Genomic DNA, 27,471 nt, shown 5'->3' with positions numbered 1-27,471 from the left:
TACACCACTTCTTTGTGTCTTGTGTGGACTCACTAGGAACTGAACTGAGATCACTGCCGTCAGATGGTAGGACTCTCAGTTGCTCCCTCCTCACATGTTCATTTGGCCAGGATGGCCAATGCAGGTCCCACCCCTGTGTAAGGGAGGGTTTAAATAGTGCTATAGGGGGAATTTCACCAGCACTGATGTGCCATTGGATCCTTTAAACGTGCATAGGTGAAAAATATCACCCAGCTGCATCAAGCAGACATCATTTCTCCGTCCTCTCTGAAATCTTGCTCTATGTCAATCCACCCTAAGTTCTGATGCAAAGAGCTGTTCTTTAAATTGGTAACAAGTGCTTACTCTGATAAATCAAATTAAAAATGGATAGCGTATTATAGTTTGTCAAGTCAGAAACCAAAACATGCCATAAATATTTAACACCCCATCACTTTCTTTTCTTTTTTTTTTCCCCCCGGCTGCTGTTTGTCAAAGCAGCGGGGACACGGAAATAGGATTTGCCTTTGCTTGTGAATCACTATGCTGCAGTAATTATCGCCTCTTGGCACTTCCGGAGCCCTGTCTGGGAAAGATGATGGCCTGGGCATGGGGGCACAGCCCATCTGCCTTGCTTGGGAACAGAGCAATCCACTGAAGAGGGGTCCCCCCTCTGCCTTGGCATATGAATCCTACACACTCATCTCCTGTGCAGTGATGACTCTAGTCCCACATCAGATGTTCTAAAGGAGGAGTTCTCGGTGGATCGGTCCAGACCACCCTGCCCTTCCCATATTGCTTAACAGGATGGGAGTTCCAGCCAGATCCCAGATACACAGCAGGAGGATCCAGGATGGAAAAGGGGTTCCTGGCAGGAAAAGGTTATTCTATGGCAAATCAGCCTGTGGTATCAATCCAGTTCCTAGAGAACAGTGTCCACGTCACACACAAAAACAACTCTACTATTAATTGGCCCTCTGTCCATTCAGGGCCCAATCCTGCCAACACTTAGTACCAAGCCTGGTGCTAACTAACAGTGACTGATGGCATGAGCAAGGATTGATAGAGCACAAGAGTGTGCAGGATCGGGCTCCACATGAGTAGCCACTAAAGTCCACATGGCCATTTGCCGAGGCTGTGACTCCATTTCCACTCAGTCAGTCCTCAGACAAATCCCCACTGATGTGGTGTTTTGCCTGAGGGGTGCCTTAGTACAAACCAAGTCAGCTCAAAGCCCATTACTAGGAAGTTTAATAAGTTGTTTCCATGTTGTCCTGCACATTTCCAATAGCGGGAGGGTACCTGTCACCCAGCATCAGCTAATCTGTGGGACAGATGTTCTACCAAGCCCTGAGAGACACGACTGCAGGTCTCCTCGACACCTAAGTGGCCGTCTCTGTGCTACCTGGACCAGCCAGCGTGGGCAGCTGGGATGGATTCAAAGCAGCATGATAAGGTTGTGGGGGGGGGGAAGATGCACGTCAGGGGAATACAAACTTACGAGTTGTGGACGCTGCAGTTGTAGAAGACAAAGCTGGTGCTGGCGAAGGTCATGCCTGTCTCCTTGGACTTCAGCTGGAGCTGGACAATGTGATGGTCTCCTGGGGAAAAAGCATAAGGATCATGAGAGGTGACTGGACGATTGTATTAATAACCAAATGAATCATTAATGGCCAGGTCAAAAATCTGCATCATCGCATAGCCCACAGCAATATGACCAAATGGGAGCAACAGTTTTGTGGCACCATTTTTAGGCCCCCAGCTTGGGATGTCTAGGCAGGGCCGGCTCCAGGCACCAGCACTCCAAGCGTGTGCTTGGGGTGGCACCTGGAGGCGGGCGGCGCTCACCCGGGGAGAACGAGGCCGCGGCTGGGCTCGCCGCCCTCCCCCCAGCGCTCCGGCCAGCCGGGGAGAGCAGGGCCGCAGCCAGGCTCGCCGCCCTCCCCCCGGCGCTCCAGCCGGTCGGGGAGAGCGGGGCCGCGGCCAAGCTTGGCACCCTCCCCTGCCGCGCTCCCCGCCTGGGAGCCGGGGGGAGGATTTTTTGCCTGGGGCGGCAAAAAAGCCAGAGCCGGCCTTGTGTCTAGGGCTTGATTTTCAGAAGCACGGAGCACCTCCAGCTTCCTTGGGTTTGAATGGAGGGCTGGGTATTCCACTGTCAAGCCAAAAGTGTCTCAAGCCAGACCCCAAAGATTGAGGCACCAAGAATCAGTGGCCACTTAAGAAAATGCTCTTATTATTTTGAATTTGTACCCCAGTAGCACCTAGAGGCCCTAATTCAGATCAGAGGCCTGCACAGAGGTAGAGACAGTCCCTACCCCCAAAGAACCTACCATCTAAACACGCAAGACAGAGGTAGGATTGGGAAGAGACACAGGCACAAAGAGAGGAAGTGACTTGTCCAAGGTCACACAGCCGGTCAGTGGCAGAGCTGAAAATAGAGCCCAGGCCTTCTGGCACCCAGTCCAGTGCTGTGTGTGTCTGAATTGAGCTGTTTGCCTAATTCAGATAGTAAGGTCCTGGAAACAGGGTCTGCCTTTGTGTTTTGTACAGCATTACTCATGCTGATCATGCGCGACAAATAACGACCAACAATACTAATTCATAACACTGCTCTGTTGCCACATCCCCTGCCTGCAGACTCTAAACTTCTAAACGCAGGAGAATGGACATGATCTAATACTGCAGGGTCTTTTCCAGGCACGGCTTTTATAGGCTTGTCTACATTTTAAATGCTGCAGCAGCAGCAGCGCCACAGTAGTGTGTCAGTGTCGACACTACCTAGGGGTTCTCCTGTTGACATGGGTAATCCACCTTCCCAAGAGGCAGTAGCTAGGTCGACGGTAGAATTCTTCCATAGACCTAGCACTGTCTACATCAGGGGTTAGGTCGGCTTAACTAAGCCGCTCAGGGGGATGGATTTTTCACACCGTGAGCGAAGTTATACTGATCTAATTTCCTAGTGTAGACCAGGTGTAAGACTGTACCTCAAATTGCTTATACATGTTAACTAACCTAAAGCTTTCAATACCTCTGTGAGGGAGGGAAGGGAGAAATAGGGATAATTCCACCTGCCGCTGAAATGCAGCTGCTTCTGGAGTGGAATGTAGCCGCTGTTAACAACGCTACGCACCACTGCATGAATAATAAACTTCAGTAGACAGAAGCCTGCAATGCCACATGGTGGTAGAAAATAAAGCCAATGGGTAACATTTTCCGAAGCACCTAAGTAACTTACAAGCCTAAATCCCATTTTCAAAAGACACATACGCATTTGTGACTTAGGCTCCTGGGTCATTTATAGAGCCCTGTAAATCCACAGATATTCACTTTGTATCCGCGGACCACTTTTGCAGATGGCGGATTGGATGCGGATTCAAATTTTGTATCCGCGCAGGCCTCTAAATATAGGCTCTCAAAGGCGGGGAAGCAGCTTTCTGCAGCTCATAGCCTATGAGGCTGCTTCTCTGCCTTCCAGCGCCTATATCCCTCCCAACCCCCCCGACAGAGAAAGGGGAGGTGATAGATCGAGACAGGAAGCAAAATCCCCCATGCTCCTATCCCGGCAGTTTAAGCAGCCAAGCAATTTAGGAAACCCCTCCTGACTTCATTGCGGTTCCTGGTCAGTTGGAGAGGGAAGACAGACTGACGTACTCTGCAGAAGCAGCTGCCTCCCTCTCCAGCTGACCTGGTATGGCCCAAATTAATCAATGTCTGGGCAACCGGAGAGCACCTTTGCCCCCCTCCTGTACCCCTAACCCTTGCATCCCCCTCCTGAGCCCACTTGGGGAAACTGACCTGGAATCACAGAGCACCTGTCGTTGCTCCTCTCTCCCCGCCAACAGGAGAATGACCTGCCAAGCCGAGTGGTGCCGGGGCTCAGCCCTGGCAAACCCTGACAAAAAAGCACCGTAGCCCAGCGATTGTATTCCCCTTGCATGCTTCCACAGGGAGAACAGTGGCTGGTGCAAAGAAACTGGGATTGGCGAGTTCTTTAAACCACAAGTTGAGGATTTCAATAGCTCAGACATAGGTCAGGGGTTTGTTACAGGAGTGGGTGGGTGAGATTCTGAGGGCTGCGTTGTGCAGGTCAGACTAGAAGATCATAATGGTCCCTTCTGACCTTAAAATCTACGAGTCTATGAGACTTAATAAATCACAAGCTAAATAGGCCGCAGACTTTTTAATTTCATAGCTCCGTTTGTGATTTTGAAGCATTATTGAGGTGAGATGTTTGTTTCATTATTCTTAATGTAAAAAGCTATTTGTTCTGATGCCGGTTGTATAATCAGATTGATGTTTAAAATAACAATAACAACAACAACAATAATAATAATGTGCACGTTTATTAAGCTATATAGCTCTCTTATACAGTACACAACACATGCACACAGACACTCCAGGTAGCGTGCTGCTGTGGGTGTGGTGCGTATGTGGATACAGATAAAAGACGAAGTGTGAATTACGGGGTGGATACAAGTTGATTCCTGCGGACGTAGATTGGATGCAGAGCCACATTTCTGTATCCACGCAGGGCTTTAGTCATTTAAGTGTTTTGGAAAACGTTATCCAATGTAATTTTTAGCTGTATGTGTTATCACATCATCAGGCTGTCAGCTTCCATAATGATGCATGTGTTGGGGTGGCAGGGAAGAGACAGAGAGAGATCACATTTGGAATAGCGCATCCAATTCTGGGCACCTCAGCCCCAGAACGGATCCCTCAAATTGAAAGAATCAGAGAATCAGAGAATATTAGGGTTGGAAGAGACCTCAGGAGGTCATCTAGTCCAACCCCCTGCTCAAAGCAGGACCAACCCCAACCACTGAAGAGCAATGAAAGAGCAATGAAAACTCACAAGGAAAGATTCGAGAGGATTAAATATGTATGGCTTGGCCAAGCAATGACTAAGGACTGTCCCTCTAGATTTTTAAACTACTGGCGTCACTGTGGTATCAGAGCATGGCATTTCCTAACCCCTGTACGTTTTTGAAATTTAGACATGCTGTGGTTGAACTGGTTATGGTACTCCAAGGAGACAGCTAGGAATAATGGGCCAGATCTGGAGGTCCTCACACAGGCAAACCTCCCAATGATGTCAGCAGGAGCTATGCCTGAGTACAGACCCCAGGACTAGGCCTGATAAGTAGGAATTGCGCAGAGGAAAATTTAGGTAGATTGGGCCTGACCCCTGAAGTCCTTACTTCAAGAAGCTCAGTCAGTGGGAGTAAAATCTAAGATAAGAGCACCAATACGAGGAAAGATTTCCAGGTTTCTTTTAGATGGTTGACCCTTCTCAGTGATGGGAGTCCCATATCTTGGGTCATTTAAAATCAGCCTGGGGAAAGTTTACCATTGGGAATACTCCTTCATACTCCAATGGGGGAGCTGGACTGGCTGGGGCTGGCCAGCTCTTTTCCATCTCTTCCTAATCAGAGTCTATGATAATTCAGGCCAACAAGTGAGAGGCTGAGAGCAGAGAGGAGGAGGGAGCCATGTTAGTGTGGAGCTAATCGGAATAAGGAGGACATGAACATTGAATGCTACAGCAACGATGCTTCATTCTGCAGGCTGAGGGGTCACAACACGCCCCCAGGAGGGGAGGCCGGGTGGATTGCAGGATGACTGGCTGGCCGGCTGAGCGTTGTGGTGTCACAGGAATGGAAGGGCACACCTGCTCTCCATTGCTGGGGAGTCATTTTCCGGGTGAACGTTCTGCCCCCATTTATTTCCGCTGCTTGCTGCTAAAGGCTGTGAGCCTGGGCGGGATGAGTGTGCAGGGGGCATGTGTGACCCAACGGGGGCGCGGGGCTACATTCACAGGCGACAAGTGAGTGGTGTAAGTTACACTCCCTTACAGACAGGCCCTCCTTACACCTTCTCAGCTGAGGTGGGGTGAACCCAGGGACCAGCCTGCTGGGGGGACGTGCAGCACCTAGGGTGGGGGTTCTCCTGTGAACATCACATTGTGCTGAGTCCCGAAGGGGGTGCCCTCTGTGAACCCCACGCTGAGGGGAATGGGGGCACCAAGGCCGATCCCCGTGTGAATAGCATCCCCGGGGGCTGGGAGGAGCTGCTGAGTTCCCCAGGGGATTGCCATGCTCACGTGTATGTTGAGTCTTTAGGGGGTTCCCCTGGGAATACCACATTGGCAGCTCGATACTATGCTGAGGTCTCTTTCCTCTTTCTCCCACCTAATCCCATCTCTTTGCTTCCTTCCATGCTGCTCCCCTCTGAGCATGCTCTCCCAGAGCAACCTCCGTGCACTACTCTCATCCCACAGGGAACATCCACTGCTCACAGGCTGCCACCCCCCCATCCACAGCAGACACTGAGCCTCCCCTGGAGCTGACCCCTCCCCCCATTATCCAGCTCCCAAATCCACCCACTCCTTTTCTCACTCCTCATCTACCCCCGTCCTCCGTCCACTCCACTATCATTAACCCTTTCTGCCTCTCCACCAACTCCAAACTCCGCATACCTCCCAGTCGGCTCCCTTGGGCCCGTCACCAGCGGATATTATGTGGGTGAAGTAACTGAAATAATTTGATGATGAAGGAGCCCATGTTTAATTCAAGGCTTTGACCTGGCTGGCTCTTCCACCTCTATTATTTTCCTCCTCACCGGAAAGATTCATTAATCAATCAGGCCAAAGCAAGTTTGACAATTCATCTCCACACGCACATGTACACACACACGCACACACACTCCTGAATACATTGTGCCACCAGCACTCGACTCTGCTGCCCATCTGCTGCCGATGGCTTTGACAGCTCTGTTAACTGCTTCATATTTAACAACTTTGCCAGTGCTCTGGGGACTGGCTGGCTCCGGGGGTTGGGAACAAGCTATGGAACCTCCCACCCCTCTCTTCAATCCACCTTCTGGCAGTCTGCACCAAGGGCCGTATTTTCAGAGGTGCAGAACGCCAGCCATTGACGGTGATGGGAGCCGTGGGAACTCAACTTCTCCGAAAATCAGACTCTAGAAGTGCTCCTTTTTCTCCATCACTCTAGTGTCACTCCTTTCATTTGCACGTGGCTCTGAGCCAGGTCCCTAATGGACAACGGCCTATACCAGAGAAGTCCCCATTGCAATCTCCACTGACTAGCATCCTTCTTGGTCGGCTAGTCAACAGCAGGCAAGGATTGAGTGGGCAGTGGAGACAGGAACTGCCTTCTGACTCCTTAGGGGCGACTGACTTACTTAGGGTGACCAGATGTCCCAATTTTATAGGGACAGTCCCAATTTTTGGGTCTTTTTCTTATATAGGCTCCTATTACTCCCCACCCCTTATCCCGATTTTTCACACTTGCTGTCTGGTCGCCCTAGGCTTACTCCAGAATTGAAGTGCACGCGGGGAGAGCTTGTGGGCCTCCAGGGATCTTTCACTGGGACTAAATTCACCACTAGAGTTCACAAATAACACAGAGAACAAGAATGGCAGCTTCTCCCTGCACCTGCCCACCTGCCTGTGAACCAATTTAAGGCCTTGGGGGAAGCCTAGAGGGATAGGCATATCTTACAGTGTCTTGCTGGGCAACTAGGGGGAGCTAGAGCCCTACCTGCACCTGAAATATTGCATTCAGTTCTGAGTGCCCCATTGCAGAGGGCTGCGGACAAACTGGAGACAACTGAGGGAAGAGAAACCAAATGGATCAGGGGCTGGCATGGAAGGATAAGCACATCTGGCTTGGGCAAGGGGCTATTATGGGAAAGGGACAGGGTAACGGATTGCAAATACCTGAAGGGTGTAAAAGCCAGAGAGGAAGAGACTGATTTAGGGAGCTGCACGCAGAGATGTAACGAGGAGGAGTGTGATGAAATTAAGGAGGGAATCGTTCCGGCAGAATAGCAGGATAACGTACCTGACACAGAGATGTACTGGACTGGGATGCGAGCCCCATCATTTGAGATGGATAAGACTGGACTGCCAAAATGCTCGTAAATGTGCTGTTGCTACACCGGCAGCGTTAGGGCCCGTACAGACACATGCCCAGCCAATCATGTGCTGTTCTCTCAGCTGCTGTGCTCTCACCAACAGGTCGGAGGGAAGCAGCGCACCCATCCCAGTGTTCACGTAGGGAAGGCCTGAGACACTCACCATTCTCCATGATGATCTGGGGCACCTCCTTGGCAGCCGGGGAGATGCACTGGATCTGGTTCCCCACCACCAAGCCGTCCATCTCGGAAAGGTCCTCGAAGGTGCAGTTGACCCCTGCTGACAACTCAGGGACGTTGTAGGTCTCCAAGACCAGCTGCAAGCAAAGGGGGCGGGAGAGAGAGAAGGAGAGTGCTGAGCTCAGTGGCAGACAGACGAGGCCAGCAAAAGAGAATTACACTGGAGAGGTTGGACAAAGAGCCTCTTGCTAGATAAAGGATCCTCCTTCAACAGAAAGCAGCGACTCTGGGGGGAGGGGGATGGAATGCAGATGTAAACACAAGTGGCGTGTGGCTATGCAGGGGCGGTGGCTGCTGCTTCACCGTGCAGGGTGAGTTCAAGTCGGGTCAGTGGCGTGGCGTGCTCGACATCGGTCATGCAGGTGTAATATTGGCAAGGGAGTCTTTGGACTAGGCTGTGAAGACTGGGGCTCGCTGGCCCCTTGGCACAAGGTTTCTGAGGAAGGTGACTATTACTCACAAGAGGCACTCTGCGGACTACAGAGAAACTGTAGCGCTCCAGTCTAACTCTCTACGCCTCCTCTCCTAGCATCACCAGCAGAGGGAGCTCTCTGTCACCAACAAGTTCCTGTGTATAGAGAGTCTAGTTACAGCCTTCAGTAAGCCACCAGCATCCGCTCCCTCTAGTGGGCCAGCTGAATTACTTCACCTTTACAGGCAGCTCCGAAATGCCTGCCCCATTTGATCACTCGGTTAAAGGAGCAGCAGGCCCTGAGGTCGTGATGTGTTGGGGCACTAGCATGGTAAATAAAAGGACAGCTAGGCGCTCTGTCGCTGTCCGGCACTCTGGAATCCCTGACATCCACTGGCTTTGCCACTACTAAAGAACAATGAAATAAACAAATCGAACAGCTGGTTTCCAGGACGTTCACGTACTCACGTGACAAAGCATCACTGGGTTTCTTGCCATTTGGAACGGAAGATCCATTTTACATGAGGTCCCGCTTATGATTCTAATTATAACTCTGCTCTCAATCTGCTGCATCCACCCCACCACCCCCACCTGCCATGGTAACAAACCGAGGCCAAAAAATATACAGACACCAACAGCGGCAGCAGGGTACTTCCACACCAATAGCACAAGCCCCCTGCCAGTGATCTAAAGGCGTTACTCCACTCATGGTTAGTAAATACCAGAGCCTTATCCTTGCTGGGGCCAGCCATTAAAGGGAGACATGATCACATGTGCTCAGCCAATGTATTACATGCTCCCCCATTATATAAGCTAGTTCTGAGCATGAGGTCTGTGAGAATCTGAGACTCATCTGAGACCCAATCACATGCAGCGGGAGAGAAGCTCCCAGTAAAATGGACCTGTCCCTCTGCCCATCCATGGAGCAGTAGAAGGAGGGAACAAAAATCCCACTCGTTGCCTTCCCATGGTATGTTCTCATCACCCAGTGAGGTGCGTTATGGGAGCTGTGTGCCTTCCCCTAAGGCATCCAGCATTAACCACCTCAGAGACAGCAAGGGCGCAGAAGAGAGGGACCATTAGTCTGATCAGTCTTACAATTCACCTGTAAATTCATTGCCTGGTTAAGGGGAGCACTTTGTTCCTGCCAAGTTATGGGAGGGGAGAGGGAGAAGCTCTGAGGACTGGGGTGGGCTTGTCCCCGGGACAATGCTTCTATTGAATGGCTCCACCTCTGTCACTTCCTCCCTCCCATCAACGCACCCGGACCAGCAGTGGAGGGGAAGGCTGGAGCTCTCACCAGGCCGCTGCCCCAGCCAGGGAACTTGCTCACAAGTGTGTAAAATGCAGAATGCAGATTTGTCACTTCTCCGAGCACAGTCACCAAGGAAAAGGCCTGAAAAACTTGGGCACAAATGTGATAAGCCTGGAGCTGCCACCAATGAACAAAAACTCCTGCTTTGGAGCCCCTGCAGTGGGTAGAGAATGCCCCCTTCTCCAGCACCTTTCTCCTCTCACACAGTCCATGAGCAGCAGCCTAGGACTGAGCCAGACCCAGATGTGACTCCCAAGTCCCTGGACACTTCAGCTGCCAAAGAAGAGTCAGTGTTGCCATGTGGACAATACCTTCCATAGGTCTAAGCACCAGCTGAGCAAACAGGCACATTCCCTACCCTCACGTCAGGGAAGAACTTGGCATGATCGCGGAAGAGGCTCTCCCCTAACCAGAACTGCCCAAAACTCAGTGTAGTCTCCATGACCCAATCAGTCTTTGACTTGTGCTAGGGTTTGCTGATAAACCATCTGAGATGGTGGTTACTGTGCTGTGGACACCAGTCCACGAGGAGCTGACTGAGACCCAACAACTCAGTTCATATGGGCCATCAGACAGCAAGATGCTGAGGACAACAGTAGCTCTGGGCTGACTTGCACTGCCTTGGTGACTCAATCAACATAGGAGAATTCAAAGACTATTGAGAGAATTAAAAATAATAAGTTGCACTCCCAGAAGAACAAACAATTTACGATGTCTCCGATTACTTTTGTCGTACTCCTGGGAAGGTTAAGTCACAGGAAAGGTAAGAGGCAGAAACAAAGCCGCAGGGACTGGACATACAGGCTAAAAAATAAACCTCAAACACCTTACTCTAAATACCTGAGAGATGGCCAGCTAGTGGACCGTGAGCACTCCACTGAGCCCACAAAGAATGGGGAGCTACTGACTGGCTCAACGGAACACTGAAGGGAGATGGAGCTTTTCATTTCTAGGCTGTGAGTTCAAAGCCATCCCAGGTCAATATGACCAGAAAGAGTTACCATGTGGCAGCTGTTCAGTAGCCTGTATGAAATAGGCCCCGGTTCAGTTCCTAGTGGGCACGTGATCACAACACAAAAACAGCAATATAAGGGGCACTGCTGTCATCAGGTACCGTAGACAGGTTGGAAACTGAATGGGCCCTTTACAATGAACTCTCTTCTTGTCCCTAGAAAAGGCTTTTCCACAAGGAACAGTAACACTAGTTGTTCCACTGGTATCATAACTATCCTGCAGTGCCAACGGCTGCCTTTAATAGCTCTCTGCCACAGGGACCACATCTAGTGCCGAGGAAGAGAGGGGGTTGAATGTAGCAAAGCATAAACCCTGGCAGAGATGGGCTGCAAGCTGCTATTTCTAGTGTCCCCATACCTCTGCTCTGGGGTGTTCAGTGTTGAAACCGTACCAGGCCTGGGTGCTTTGGTAGTTCAAGAAAGAGACCCTGGTCCATGAAGTGAAGGGAAATTGAAGTATATTAAATGGTCCTAGCACGCCTCTCCACCGTAGTCCTAGAAGCTGAATTCTAACACAGCCAAAGCCGATTGCCCATATTTTGCACACGGCTATAGAGTCCAATATCTTTGGTGTCTGAGGTAAAGAAGTTGGCTGCAATGGGTGAGCATTCCTCTTTGTTGGATCTGTGGTTCCTCTTCAGAACTGCATTCAGCTCCTCGCAATGAACTGGAGAAAACAGTTCCTAACCTTTTGTAACTATTGTTCTTTGAGATGTGCTGTATAAATCCATTCCACTCGTGGTGTGCGTCACCCCACGCAGAGTCATGGGACATTTCAGTGGTACCTGTCGGGGAAGCTCGAGTGCCCTCTGGTGCCATGTGCCCATGCATGCTGGTGTAAAAGGCCCAGCCGTCCCTGAGCTCCCTCAGTTCCTTCTTGCTGGACAACTCCGATGCAGAGGGGTAGGAAGGTCGGCGGTGGAATGGACACGTGAAACACATCTCCAAGAACAACAGTTATGTAAGATTAGTTACTCATTTTTCTTCTCTAAGTGATTGGTCATGTGCATTCCACTGGACGTGACTCATAAAGTAGGAGGAGGGAAAGGCGCTCATGTGCACACAGACTGGAGTAAAACTCATCAAAATGTAGCCTCATCTCTGGAGTACCAAATAATGCCATAATGGGATGTGAAGGTGTGAAGGCCACTCTACAGATCTCCTGGATAGGGACTTGTGCAAGGAACGCCGCCGAGGCCGCTTGCAATCTTGTGGGATGTGCCATCACTTTGCTTGGCAGGGAAATACCTGCTGAATCCCACACAAATGCAGGAAGTTATCCAAGATGGAATTCTTTGTGAAGAGACCAGGAAATCCTTCATTCTGTCTGCTATGGCCTTGAACAATTGAGTTGACAAACAAAACTGTTTAGTCATGTCTATGTAGAATGCCAGCACCCTTCTGACATCTCATGTGTGCTGATGCTGCTCCTCTCTATTGGCATGTGGCTTTGGTAAGTAAATTGACTGGTTTTGAAAATTTGAAAATTAGATACCACTTTGAAGAGAAATCTTGGATGAGGGTGCAAGTACACTTAATCCTTAAAAAAGATTGTACAGGGCGGTTTGAATATCAGAGCACACAGTTCAGAGATAGGTGCACTAAGAAACATGTTGTTAGAGGCTAAAATGGTGACCCCATGATCTTCAAAATTAGGTTCAAGTCCCAGGGTGGGATAGGTTCCTTTATTTGAGGGTACAACCTTTCCGGGCCCTTCACATATCTGATTGTCATATCATTAGAGCATATAGAATAGTTATCCACATGAGTCTGAAAAGCTGATATTGCTGCCAGGTGGACCTTGATAGAAGATATTACCAACGCTTGCTATTTTAGGTGCAATAGATAGTCCAGGATATGCTGGATAGAGGACTGCATTGGCTAGGCTCCAGACTGACAAGACCAAACAGCCTCCATATTGACATGTAAGCAGCTCTGCTAGAAGGCTTTGTACTATTTAACAAGACATAGTGAACCTGCTCCGAGCAAGACTCCTCTCTAGAAGTTAGCCATGGAGCCTGCAGGTCGTTAAATGAAGGGCCCATGGTTTAGGGTGGTGCAGTCAACCATGATCTTGGGAGATCAAGTCCAGGTGCAACAGGAGCGAAATTGGAGTCTCCACTGACAGATCCAGTAAAGTGGAAAACTAGTGCTGTCAAGGCCATGCTGGGGCTATTAATATAATCCAGGCCTGGTCCACTTGATCATTAACGTAAGAACTGGGTCAGACCAAAGGTCCATCTAGCCCAGTATCCTGTCTACCGACAGTGGACAATGCCAGGTGCCCCAGAGGGAGTGAACCTAACAGGTAATGATCAAGTGATCTCTCTCCTGCCATCCATCTCCACCCTCTGACAAACAGAGTCTAGGGACACCATTCCTTACCCATTAATGGACTTAACCTCCATGAATTTATCCAGTTCTCTTTTAAACGCTGTTATTGTCCTAGCTTCACAACCTCCTCACGTAAGGAGTTCCACAAGTTGACCATGTGCTGTGTGAAGAAGAACTTCCTTTTATTGGTTTTAAACCTGCTGCCTATTAGTTTCATTTGGTGACCCCTAGTTCTTGTATTATGTGAATAAGTAAATAACTTTTCCTTATCTTCTTTCTCCACATCACTCATAATTTTATATACCTCTATCATATCCCCCCTTAGTCTCCACTTTTCCAAGCTGAAAAGTCCTAGCCTCTTTAATCTCTCCTCATATGGGACCCGTTCCAAACCCCTAATCATTTTAGTTGCCCTTCTCTGAACCTTTTCTAATGCCAGTATATCTTTTTTGAGATGAGGAGACCACATCTGTACGCAATATTCAAGATGTGGGCGTACCATTGATTTATATAACGGCAATAATATATTCTCCATCTTATTCCCTATCCCCTTTTTAATGATTCCTAACATCCTGCTTGCTTTTTTGACTGCCTCTGCACACTGCGTGGACATCTTCAGAGAATTATCCATGATGACTCCAAGATCTTTTTCCTGATTTGTTGTAGCTAAATTAGCCCCCATCATATTGTATGTATAGTTGGGGTTATTTTTTCCAATGTGCATTACTTCACATTTAACCACATTAAATTTCATTTGCCATTTTGTTGCCCAATCACTTAGTTTTGTGAGATCTTTTTGAAGTTCTTCAGTCTGCTTTGGTCTTAACTATCTTGAACAGTTTAGTATCATTCTTAGCACTCTGTGTATGAGTGGGATTGGGGGAAAAGCGTAGTAGAACTTTTTCATCCACGGTAGCAGGAAAGTGTCTGTGATGAACCAGGACTGTGGCCTTGCAGGGAGAAAAATTATTGGCATTTCCTGTTGTCCTTGGTTGCAAAAGGTCTATCTGGGGAGTCCCCCACTGCTGAAAAATGCATCTGGCAACATCCAGGTGGGAAGACTACTCATGGTGACTCGTAAATGATCTGCTTAGGCGGTCCGCCAGCTCATTGTGCACCCTGGAAGGCCTCAAGGTCGATTGAATTGGCAATGCAAAAGTTCCATAGATGAACTGCTTCCTGCAAAGCAGGGAAGAGTGAGCTCCTCCTGGCCTGTTGAGGTAAAACATGGCTGCCATGTTGTCTGGGAGAACAAACAGGCTTTTTCCCTTGATGCGCAGTAGGAAGGTCTGACAGGCTAGGCAGACAGCCCTTAGCTTCCTGACTTTGATATGAAGAGAAAGAGATCCCTTGAGGACCCCAAACCTTGAGTTCAGAGAGGGCCCAGGTGAGCCCCCCAACGCCAGGGCAGATGCGTCCATCACCAGTGTCTGCGAAGGCTGATGGTGGACAAAGGGAATGCCCACACAAACATTGAGTGAATCAGGCCACCAATCTAGCAAAGTGAGAACCCGCAAGGGCACAGTGAGTACAGTGTTCAGAGGGTGTCAACTTGGTGATTAAATGGAGGCCAGCCAGACCTGAAGAGTCCTGAGGTGCAACCCGGCATGCTGGACTCCCTATGTGCATAAGACCATATGCCCCAAGTGCTTCACGCCATTTCGAGATGCTGTGATTGGGTGAACCTTGAAAACGGTCACAAGATAGCAAATTGTTTCGAATCTTAATGCTCTGGCTTGAGTAGAGTCCAGAACTGCTCCTATAAACTCTATCCTCTGAACTGGACGAAGAGTAGACTTGTCTGAGTTGATCAGTAGACCCACAGTTTTGAAGGTGGACTGGATGAGTTGAACACTAGAGAGAAAGTGATCCCTGGACCAGACCTTGACTAGCCAGTCATCCAGGTAAGGACAGACTCTGTACTCTTAGTCTCCTCAGGAAAGCAGCTGCCACTGCCACACATTTTGTGAAAATCCAAGGAGCTGCTGACAGGCCGAAAGGCAGCACAGTGAACTAGTAATGAAAGCGCTTTAGTATGTGTGACGGGTTGGATCACAGAAACCCCCTTGGGAGCTGCCACCAGATGTGCAAAGACTACCCCTGCGTCTGTTTTCCCTGCCAGCTCAGGACTCCAGCACCCTGTCTTGCTGAGCCAGACACTCTTGTCTGGCTCCAGACGCAGACCCAGGGTCTGAATCACTTGTCCCAAAGCTGCAAGTTTACCTGAAAACAGCTCGCAGTAGTGCGCTTGTCTTTAGCACTCAGATGCCCAACTCCCAATGGGGTCTAAACCCAAATAAATCCGTTTTGCCCTGCATAAAGTTTATGCAGGGCAAACTCATAAATTGTTCGCCCTCTATAACACTGATAGAGAGATATGCACAGTTGTTTGCTCCCCCAGGTATTAATACATACTCTGAGTAAATTACTAAATAAAAGGTGATTTTATTAAATACAGACAGTAGGATTTAAGTGGTTCAAAGTAGTAACAGACAGAACAAAGTAAGTCACCAAGCAAAATAAAATAAAATGCGCGAATCTATGCCTAATCAAACTGAATACAGATAACTTCCTCACCAGTTCCAGAGTGCTCCCTTTTACAGGCTAATCTCCTTTTAGCCAGGGTCCAGCAATCACTCACACCCCCTGCAGTTACTGTCCTTTGTTTCAGTCTCCTTCAAGTATCCTGGGGGAGGTGGAGAGGCTCCTTCTTTAGCCAGCTGAAGACAAAATGGAGGGGTCTCCCCTGGGTTTAAATAGACTCTCTCTTGTGGGTGGAGACCCCCCTCCTCCCTCCTCTGCAAAGTCCAGCTCCAAGATGGAGTTTTGGAGTCACCTGGGCAAGTCACATGCCCCTGCATGACTCAGTCTTTGCAGGCCGACGCCATTGTCCACATGGCATCTTGCATGTCTCCAGGAAGACTTCTCATGTGGATTGGAGCATTCCAAGATGCATTGTTCCCCAAGTGTTTCCTGATCAGGTACTTAACCTGGTGAATTCCTTCCTAAAGAAGCTGACCAAATGCCTCACAGAGCTTACTTAGAAATCAAGCAAGCATACAGCCAGTTATATCATACATACATTTATAAACGTCCCCCCATAAAGCCTTATGGGGTACGCTGTCACACCCTCCCCCTGAACTTACTGCCAGAGACTTGGACACTGTCCATGGCGGAGGCAGTATACCTAAAGTTCCTCTTTTCTGGACAGGGCATCTGCTACCCAGTTCTCCTTTCCTTTAATATGAGTAATCTCCATGTCAAACTCCTGTAGGACCAGGCTCCAGCGTAGCAGTTTGGAGTTGGTGCCCTTAGTTCGGTGGAGCCATACTAAAGGTGAATGGTCAGTTAGAATTCTGAACCTCCTATTAAAAAGGTAAGGTCTCAATTGTTTGACGGCCCACACAATGGCATAGCATTCCTTCTCTATGACAGAGTAATTCTGTTCGGCCGGGGACAGTTTTTTGCTCAGGAAGGCAATGGGATGCTTCTTACTGTCTTCCCCTGTCTGCATCAGCACAGCACCCAACCCTGTGTCTGACGCGTCAGTGCACAACTCAAAAGGCTTTTCGAAGTCAGGGCTGGCCAGCACAGGCTTCGCAGACAGGAGTGCTTTCACCTTGTTGAAGCCTTTTTGTCATGCCTCTGACCAAATGACCTTATTAGGTTGATGCTTTTTACATAAGTCCGTGATTGGGGACACAACGTCACTGAACCCCACCACAAACCTCCTGTAATAGTTTGCCAAGCCTATGAAGGATTGGACTTGCCTTTTAGTCTGGGGTACAGGCCATTTCACGATGGCTTCCACCTTAAGAGGGTCGGGGGATATTTTACCCCCCCCTACCCAGTGCCCCAGATAAGGGACTTTGGCTGCCCCTATCTTGCACTTGGAGGGCTTCACAGTTAGCCCAGCCTCTTTGAGCTTTGATAGCACGACTTCCAGGTGCTCTTTGTGGTCACCCCAGGTGTTGCTGAATACAGCAATGTCATCTATATACGCCCTAGCATAATGCTGTAAGCCATTTAACACTCTGTTGACCAATCTCTGGAAGGTGGCACCCGCATTTACCAGACCAAAAGGTAACACTGTGAATTCATAGAGCCCTATGTCCGTGATAAAAGCTGATTTTTGTTGTGCCTCTCCCTCCAGAGGGATCTGCCAGTAACCCTTGGTCAGATCAAAGGTACTAAGGTACTTGGCTTGGCTCAGCACATCCAGCATGTCATCAATTCTTGGCATGGGGTATGCATCTGTTACAGTGACAGCATTGAGTTTTCTATAGTCTACACAAAATCTAACGGTGCCATCTCTTTTGGGGACCAAGACCACAGGGGAAGCCCATGCACTGTCGGAATCCTTAATTACCCCCAAGTCCAACATGCTTTGTATCTCAGCCTGAATTTGCTCCTTCACCTTGCCGGTGGCCCTATAAGGCCTGGAAGGAGGAGGTTGAGCCCCTTTCGTGAGGATCCTATGGGACAGCAAGTGCGTCCTCCCTGGTTTGTTGGAAAACACCTCACTGTACTTCTGCAGTGTTGACAACGCTTCCCTCCTTTCGAGTGGTGTCAGCTCACTACAGATTTCTATACTTTCAAGGGACTTCAGCCATCAGATCAGTGAGTGGGTGTGCCTCAGTTTCCCCTTCGACACAACAGATCATGTTTACCTCGGCCACTCTGCTGTGATAGGCCTTGAGTCTGTTTACATGTACCAACTGGGGTACCGCATCATCCAGGGGCTTTTTAACTTTGTAAGTGTCCTCATTCGCCACTTCAACCACTTCAAAGGGCCCCTCCCAGGAGTTTTGCATCTTGAACCTTTTGGCAGGGCCGAGTACCATGACCAAATCTCCTACATCAAAAGTGCGTTTACAAGTATTTTTATCATACCACGCCTTTTGCTTGGCCTGACTGCTCTGGAGGTTGTTTTGTACAATCTCCATCATGTCTTTCAACTCCCTCCTGAACCTCTGGACATACTCAGTTACAGGTTCCTCCCTTACCGTGTTGCATCCTTCCCAGGTATCCCTGATGAGATCGAGGGGTCCTCTCACTTTCCTCCCATACAGAAGGTCAAATGGGGAAAAGCCTGTGGACTCTTGGGGTACCTCCCTGTAGGCATACAGCAGGAACGGTAATAGTTCATCCCAACTTTGGCCCCTCTTTTTGGCATACATCCCCAGCATGGATTTTAGGGTCCCATTGAATCTTTCCACCAGCCCATTGGCCTGGGGGTGGTAGGGGGCTGTCTTAAGCTGTTTCACTCCACACACCTTCCATAGCTCATTGAACAACTGCGACATAAAGTTTGCCCCCCGATCAGACAAAATCTCCTTAGGGAAGCCCACTCTGCTGAATATGGTGAGCAGAGCTCTTGCCACTGTCTCGGCTTCTATGTTAGACAGTGCAATTGCCTCAGGGTACCGAGTGGCGAAGTCTACTACCACCAAGATATACTTGTTCCCTCTCCGAGTGGGGCGTGGCATAGGACCCACTATGTCTATTGCCACTCTTTGGAATGCCTCCTGGATGATGGGCAAGGGACGCAGCGGAGCCTTCTGGGGTCCCCCCGGCTTCTTCCTCTCCTGACACACCGCACAAGTCCTACAATAATCCCTCACATCGTTCTGTATCCCTGGCCAGTAGAAATTCCTCTTCAGCCTGTCATATGTCCTCTGTACCCCCAAGTGACCAGCAAAGGGACTGTCATGCGCTACCAGCACTAATTCCCCCCGGTGTTGGCTGGGTACAACCAACTGCTTATAGGGTTGACCGGGACCCTGGTTTTTACCTACAGGGGCCTGCCTGTACAGTTTCCCGTCTTCTTCAAAAAACTTCTCCCCCCCCCTCCCTTCCTGGAGTTCCCTCCGAGATACACTGTCTTATACTTTCAAGGGAGGGGTCCGCCCTTTGTCTAGCTGCAAATTCCTGACAGACAACCCTTGAGATAGCGTCCCCGTCCCTGGGCACTGACTGCATCTCCCCTGCCCCCACCCCTGGGAGCCTGTTGTCCTCAGCCAGACAGAGGCCTGGCTCTGTCTCTCCCATATTTGGAAGTACCCCGCCTCCCTGCACTGTCCTGTCACTGAGACCTTCCCCCAACTCCCCTATGGGTTCCAAGGTCCCCGCCCCATCCCTGGGGGCTCCCTCTGAGTCACCCACTACCATGTTCCCTGGGGCAGGAGGGGTTGGCTGTTCAGCTGCATCAGACCTACAGTCATCAGCCGGAACAGCCTCCCCCTCACAGCCTTTCTTCATGCTGCGAGTTACCACACTAACAGTCCTAGTTCTGCTGAAAAAATCATTTCCCAGCAACATGTCCGCGGGGATGTCCTCGAGCATCCCCACCAGTAAATCCCTTTCCCTACCTTCCCATTCCACATGAACCTTAGCCAGGGGCACAGGGAACCTCTGTGGCCCCACCCCCTTAATGTGGGTCGTCTGCCCAGTCAGGACACTAGCGTCTGGGACCACACTCGGTCGAACCAGAGAGAACTGAGCCGCCGTATCCCTCCATCCCAGACACTCCATGCCATCAATCTTGACGACCTTGATGTGTTCCCTGTCCGCTTCACCAGGCCCCATGTCCACCAAGCTGGTGTGATAAGAGGTGGGGGTGCCCTCTGGGCCCTCAGGGCTGAAGGCAACCGAGCTAACATGGGACAAGGGAGGTTTACTCTCCTTCAATTTGGGACAGCTACTCCTCAGGTGCCCTGGGGAATTGCAGTGAAAGCACCTTCTGGGATCCCCGACTTGTGTAGGAAATTTGGGACGAGTAACAGGAGAATGGGGGGGTGACTGCCCAGGCTCCTTTTTCCCAGACCCCGGAGTAAAACGGTGATTCTGCTTTCCCCCAACCTTATACCCCTCTGCCAGTGGTTTATGTTTGATCGCGGCTTGGGCCTGTTCATAAGAGTCAGCATACTCAGCTAATTCACCCACTGCATTTACCTTTTTGTCCCACAAATACTGTTTAACCTCATCACTGCACATATTCAGGAAGTGTTCCTGAGTAACCAGATCACACATCCCTTCAAAGCTGGTAATGCCTCTCCCCCGCACCCATTTATCTACCAAATCTCTCATTTCATTGGCATAAGCCACATTACTTAATCCAGATCCCCTCTTAAGGCTCCTGAATTTAACCCTGTAGGTTTCAGGTGTAACCTGAAACTGTTTCAAAACCAGTTCCTTAAATTTACCATAGTTTGAAGCATCATCAATAGGCATCTTATTGAATATGTCCAGAGCTCTGCCAGTCAATTTTGCTATCAATGTGGTCATCTTCTGATCTTCAGGGATGGCATGGAGGGTGCACAGTCTCTCAAAGGTGATGAAATATTCGGCAATATCGCTGGACTCATCATACTGTGGACATAGCCGCTCCCATTTATGGATTTTCGGGGAAGTGGAGCCAGCAGGGGGAGGGTTTCGTCTCTTTGACTCCATAACAGCCAGTTCATGCTTCCGGGCCTCCCCACAGATTCCAAAAAAGCCACTGGACAGGTGATGGCAGTGACCCCTGGCCACCCACTCGACGGCACTCTCACCGAAGGTTCCCTATCAGGGTAGTAGTCCCTTGGCAGAGAGTAGCAAGCGTGGCTCCGAGAGTGGGAAACAGGAGCCAATCTCTGATTCAAAGGACCAAGGAGAGGCCACTCCCAACAATGCCAGAGACCGATGCCTCATCAAAGAAGGACGCAGTGCAGCCAACATTTCAGACTCCCCCTTCAGCGGTACCGATGGACATGCAGTTTGAGACAACTGATGCTGACATAGCATTGAATGCTGCACCAATGTTGCTGGTGCCCCTCTGTCTGCGGGTACTGAGCGGAGCGGTCTCCTGCACCACCAGACATACCAGCACTGAAAGGCTCAGAATGTCTCTCTCCATTGGGGCCGGTACTGAGATGGTCTCGGGATGGTGCAGTTGCGCAGATGTAGACGGCGCTCCCTCAAGCCCCAGACTCGATGATGCCTGCCTTGGTGCCGGAGTCAACAGTGCCACAGAAGAGGAGTGCTTGGGTTTCTGCTGCACTCTACTCTTATTCCCACGCTTCTCTGACTTTCTTTGTCTGAGGCGAAAGGACTTTGCAGATTTGGCAATGATCCTGAATACTAGCTTCCCCGAAACACTTCAAGTAACTTGAGTGTGGGTCACTCACGGGCATTGGCCTCGTGCAAGAGATGCAGTGCTTGAAGCCCAGTGAGTGAGGGACCCCTTGGTACTGACTAACGAAAAAAGCCCCTGCGGGCCAAAACAGAAAACGTACACTGTATTAACTAAGACGCTATGAATCTAGAAACCTATCTGCAATTAATTTACAATGAACACACTGAAAGCACCTGCTAAGGTAAGCCAAGCAATTCCAATGACTGCCACAGGCAGCTAGAAGGAACTGAGAGGTTTTGGGGGTGGCTGGGCCCTTTATATTGGCACACAGCAGCACGCAGCAACAGAGGGTGCTCAAGCCGCCCCGTTGGGTACCACGGAGAGAAACATTTCTGATGACTGTGCACGGGGCATGCACACACCATGAGTGGAATGCACATGTGCAAACACTTGAATGAGAAAGACCCCCTCCATGTTCCTAATTGGGAACAATCAAAGTGGAGAGCCTCCTCCCTGGGTGAGACCCCAGTGTATGTCAGGGAGCACCCAGGGAGACAGTGAGTTCTATGTAGACATCCAGCCAGACCAAGTATATCCAATAAAGCTGCTAGTGCTTCCCACTGAGCCTGAGTGTGTCAATGAAAGGTTACGGGTAACCAGGGACATAATACTGGCAATGAGGGTGAGACCTCTTTAGGCTTCCCTGGAAGGAGGAGACACTGTGGAGATGAGGGTCACTCCTGCTTACCAGCACGTTGTACTGGGAGACGGAGATGTTGTTGGGATGCACGGTGAGCCGGACACACTGCTTCATCTCCGAGGCAAATCTCCGAGGCTCGCTGGAGCGCTCGCACCGTTCCTTCCGGGTGCACCTGAGGAAAAGGGAACACACAGAGCCAGAGATTAACAACAAAGCCGCGTGGCACGGCAAGTGATTGCCATGGGACACAAGAAGAGAATCTGTGCCCCGGGGGCTGCCACCGGCCAAAGGAGAAGGGGGTCAGTGCCATCCCCCCTTCACCACAGCCTCACAGGATCATCTGACTGATTCTGCGGGGCTGGCATTTAGCAGTGCACAGCAGCCATTTCGTCTAGGAAGTGCAGCCCATATCCAATCAAAACTACAGGGGGAGTTTTAAGTGGGTAGAATCACTGCACGTGCAGTGCACTTCACTGGGAGGTTATCTGAGCCTTGGGCTAAAAGCATCTGGTGCCTTCAGAATGTAGCACCTGTTCTGAAGGATGACGTAGCCACAAAGTGAGGCTACACAATGCTGTGTTGCAGGAGGTGTGTAGAGAGGATCCAAGCCCAGCCCTAGGAAAAGGATGGACAGCTCTGGAGACTGGTCCTCTACTTATGGACAGAGCAGTGCAAGCTTCCCTCACTATGTAACCCTACCTCCCTCAGCCCCGATCTCTGGCAGAGAGAGGGCTGCCCAGTCTGCATGGCACATTTCATTATTAGCCTCTCTGTCCATTAGTACCTCTTCTGTTGGTGACTTTTGGGTGTGGATACCTGTCCATTGGACTGAATCCTCCACCTCAGTTCCACTGGCCCCTGGTAGCCTTCGGAGGGTAACAGCTTTGGGTCAAAAACAGCCGGGTGACCAAGCGGTTAAAGATCACATGCCCCTTTACCAGCTAGGCTATGGGACACCAGATCAGGACTGGACAGAATATGGGGTACCAGTGGCTGCAGCAGTCACCTTGCATGCAAGGTGCATTCCCTTTGCTCAGGTCACTGCACCTAGGTAGCGCTTGGGAACAAGAGGTTGCTGCAGGCAGGAGAAATCATCTGGGAGTTGGAAATCCTAGGGTACTTCCCTCACCATGGAATAAAGAATCCTCCAAGAGGAACATAAGAACGGCCATACTGGGTCAGACCAATGGTTCATCTAGCCCAATATCCTGTCTTCCAACAGTGGCCAATGCCAGATGATTCAGACGGAATTAACCAAACGGAAATGTATCGAGTGATCCATCCCATCGTCCAGTCCCAGCTTCTGGCAGTCAGAGGTTTAGGGACACTTAGAGCATGGGGTTGCATCCCTGACCACCTTGGCTAATAGCCATTGATGGACCTGTCCTCCATCAACTTCTCTAATTCTTTTTTTAACCCAGTTATACTTTTGGCCTTCACAACATATGCTGGCAACGAGTTCCACAGGTTGACTGTGCGTTGTGTGATGAAATACTTCTTTTTGTTTGTTTTAAACCTACTGCCTATTCATTTCATTGGGTGACTCCCTGTTGTTGTGTGAAGGGGTAAATAACACTTCCCTATTCACTGTCTCCACACCAGTCATCATTCTATAGACCTCTATCATACCCGCCCCCCCAATCATCTTCTATCTAAACTGATCAGTCCCAGTATTTTTAATCTCTCCTCATATGGAAGCTGTTCCATATCCCTAATCATTTTTGTTGCCCTTCTCTGTACTTTTTCCAAAACTACTGTATCTTTTTTGAGACGGGGTGACCAGAACTGCATGCAGTAGTCAAGGTGTGGGTGTACCGTGGATTTATATAGAGGTATTATATTTTCTCTCTTATTATCTATATCTTTCCTAATGGTTCCTTACATTCTATTTGCTTTTTTTTTGACTGCTGCTGCACATTGAGCAGATATTTTCAGAGAACTCTCCACAGTGACTCCAAGAGCTCTTTTCTGAGTGGCAACAGCTAATTTAGACCCCATCATTTTGTACGGATATTTGGGATTATGCATTACTTTTCACTTATCAACATTGAATTTCATCTGCCATTTTGTTGCCCAGTCACCCAGTTTTGTGAGATCCCTTTGTAAATTTTCGCAGTCAGCTTTGGATTTAACTCTCTTGAGTAATTTTGTATAGTCTGAAAACTTTATCACCTCACTGATTGCCCCTTTTTCCAGACCATTTATGAATATGTTGAACAGCGTCGGTCCCAATACAGATCCTTGGGGGACTCTGCTATTTATGTCTCTCCACTCTGATACCTGACTGTTTATTCCTACTCTTTGTTTCCCATCTTTTAACCTGGTAAGTCCCTTCCCAAAAAAGGACATAAGGGATTCCCAACTTTCCCTCGCTCACTAGGTGTCCGGAGGCAATTCACTGAGGACGCAGTTTTCATAAGTGGCCACTGATTTTGAGGCTCAGAGATTCTCAGAGATGCTAAACAGCCACGATTCTAGTCAAACTCAATGGCAGCTGTGAATGCACTGGGGAAAGCCAGCCTTAAGTGTCCCAATTACGCACCCCAAATCAACAGCCACTTTGGAAAATGTTTGCTCTAACACATTTGGGTCTCAGTTTCCCCATCCATAAAATGGGGCTAATAATATTCACCTCTCTCCCTCCCAGAGGCTGTGAGGATGGAGTAAGGATCGGACACTACTTTGAAAGTATAAAGTGTTCCAGGGGTGCTAATATTATCTGTGTTGTTTTATATTGTCTCGGATCATCTCGGGAGGGCCCCGTGAACATGGGACTAGAATATGAATGGCTAGGCTTGAGACGATTTCCAACCAAATCTTTTTTCAACCAGCATGAAAAATACAGGCTCCATGCCTGTTGCCCGTCACATTCAGCGAGAGGAAGATGTCTGCCGAGAAACCCACAGGGTTAATATAACAGGACAGCTCCAACTGCATGCCAATTACCTTTTGCCATTAAGCTAATGGTATGAATTTGCAAAGGTTGTTTCAATGGATTGTATTATTAGCAGCAATATTGCTTCCATTCAAATCTGCTCAGAAGATTAAGTGTGGGTGTTAAATTGTTCACCTACTTCCAAACTTGTGTGCAAGGGGAGGGACTGAGAAGTATCTGTACGAAGACGCCTCACTCTTTGGAGCAGGGATGGTTTCTTATTAGGTGCATGTACAGCGCCTAGCATAATGGGGCTCTGGTCTTTGAATGAGCTCTCTTGGTGCTGCTGCATGACCAATTATCTCAATTAAATAATCAGAATATTATACAGCAGAATGCAGCTGCCAGGTATGAACTAGAGATGGGTCCAAACCCCCTGAGCATGTCTGAGATTTGGGGCAGCCTAGGTGGGCATCCAAACTTTGGCCTCTGGGCTTCTTTCCTGTCGCCGAGCCTGGATGAGACAAGAATCATCATCCAAAGCCTAAACCGCTGACTGGGGGAAAGTTTCTCACTTCCTGGGTTGGGCTGAAAGTGTAGGAACTGGAGATCTCAGCTATTCTCATGAGATTTGCAGCCTGAGTTAGCAGATCGGGAACGTGACAGCGGCACACTATCTTTGCGCTCGTATAATATACCCCCTTCTTGCTAGGAGCCAATGTCTCATTAGTCTTCTTTACTGCTGCTGCAAGCTGGATGGGGAATTTTAAATGCTGGGTCTCCAGAGGGCTGGAAGGATAGAATGCTAACTGCTCTGAATACCACAAGTCAGCCCTCTCCGAGGGAATGCCAGTGGGAAATGAGGATGAGAGATTTCTGCACGCCACTCTTACAGCAGAAAATGGACACAAAACACTGGAGGAAAAGTGACATGAGGAGACTGGGAATAGCCCAGCAGGGCCGGCCTTACGGGTGGGTAACGTGGGCAGCTGCCCAGGGCGCTGTGGTTAGTGGTGGCACCATGATCAAGAGGCAAGGAGCGTGGCGGGCATAGGGTGCAAGGCCGCAGAAGGGAGCTTGAGGCAATTGGGTGTGGGGGGAGGCCAGCAGGGCCTAGGGGCAATGGGGGAGGGGAGCCTGGGAAGGCAGGAGGAAACAGGGGCAAGGGGAGGTGGGTGAGGAGCCTGGCGAGGCAGATGGGTGAGAGGCCGGGAGAAGTAGCAGAGGCTGGGGGGATGGGTGAGGCTGGGTGGGGAGCCCAGGTAGGCAATGGGGGCCGGGAGAAGCAGCGGAGGCCGGGGCGATGGAGGGCTGGGTCAGGAGCCCAGGGAGGCAACGGGGGCCAGGGCAATGGGGGGATGGGTGGGGTCGGGAGCGCAGGGTGCCAGTGGGGGCAATGGGCGATGTGGGGCCAGGGAAGGCAGGAAGCCCAGAATGAAAGGCTACTGGCCTGATGTCAAAAAACTGATGCAAGAGTTATTTGAGGGATATACACACCTCATGGCCAAATCCTCTCATTACAGGACTAATGACATGCCCTGCTTTGCTGAAGTCAGTCAGACACGTAGGCCCTGATCCTCAAAGGTATCTAGATGCCGAGCTCCTGTTGATTTCAGTAGGAGCAAGGTACCTAAATACCTTTGGGGATCTGGGCCCTGATCAGAATTCTGGTGACTGTAGCCAAAAATGTGTTTCAGCTCTCAGTCAGACTGCACCTTTCCTCCCACTGAGCAGCATGACCCCACGTAAGAGACTTCCAAGGGGAACTGGTGAGACAGCGTGGTCCAGGGCAGTGGTGCCCAAACTTTTCCTCTCGCGCCCCCCCCTTATCAGTAATAGAATCTGTCCGTCCCCTCGTCCCCCCATTACTGCACGGTTGGCTCAGCAGCGGAGCTTGGGATGAAGGCAGAGCTGGGGATGAGGAGCTGGGGCTAGAGCCAAGGTTGGTCTGGGAGCAGAGAGGGAATGAGGGCAGAGCTGGGATGGGGGCAGACAGAGCAGGGGGAGGAGTGGAGCTGCAGCTGGGGTTGGAACCGGGCTGGGGGTGGAGCTGGGCTGGGGGCGGAGTGGAGCTGGAGCTGGGGGTGGAGCTGGGGGTGGAGCTGGGTTGGGAGCAGAGCAAGGGGCCAAATGGATCTGCGGCTGGGAGTGGGGACAGAGCAGGGCTGGGTGGCGCTGTTGCTCCCTCCCCACCCCCTGTGGGCGCTGGTCCAGGCACCACTGTGAACCCCCCCCAAACATTCCTCTGCACCCCCTAGAGGGCGTGTCCCACAGTTTGGGGACCACTGGTCTAGGGCATTGAACTGGGACTCAGGATACAGACTAGGGACCGATGGCTAGGTAGCAGTTCTGCAGAAAAGGACCTAGGGGTCACAGTGGACGAGAAGCTAGATATGAGTCAACAGTGTGCTCTTGTTGCCAAGAAGGCTAACGGCATTTTGGGCTGTATAAGTAGGGGCATTGCCAGCAGATTGAGGAACGTGATCGTTCCCCTTTATTCGACATTGGTGAGGCCTCATCTGGAATACTGTGTCCAGTTTTGGGCCCCA

The 27,471-nt window shown here is 50.0% G+C and overlaps 1 protein-coding gene across 1 annotated transcript in view; it reads right to left on the bottom strand.

Annotated features, from left to right (window-relative positions):
* Window positions 1-27,471, bottom strand: part of PLXNA4 (plexin A4) — a gene marked incomplete in the record, with an annotated part of 626,278 nt that overhangs the window by 159,183 nt on the left and 439,624 nt on the right. The window contains 3 exon segments of the mRNA XM_034764290.1: window positions 1,481-1,580; window positions 8,081-8,234; window positions 22,096-22,219. Coding sequence (XP_034620181.1) covers window positions 1,481-1,580; window positions 8,081-8,234; window positions 22,096-22,219 — 378 coding nt within the window.

The sequence above is a fragment of the Trachemys scripta genome, chromosome 1 (genome assembly GCF_013100865.1).
Source record: "Trachemys scripta elegans isolate TJP31775 chromosome 1, CAS_Tse_1.0, whole genome shotgun sequence".
NCBI classification, from domain to species: Eukaryota; Metazoa; Chordata; order Testudines; family Emydidae; genus Trachemys; species Trachemys scripta.
This window is presented reverse-complemented; position numbering and strand designations above follow the sequence as displayed.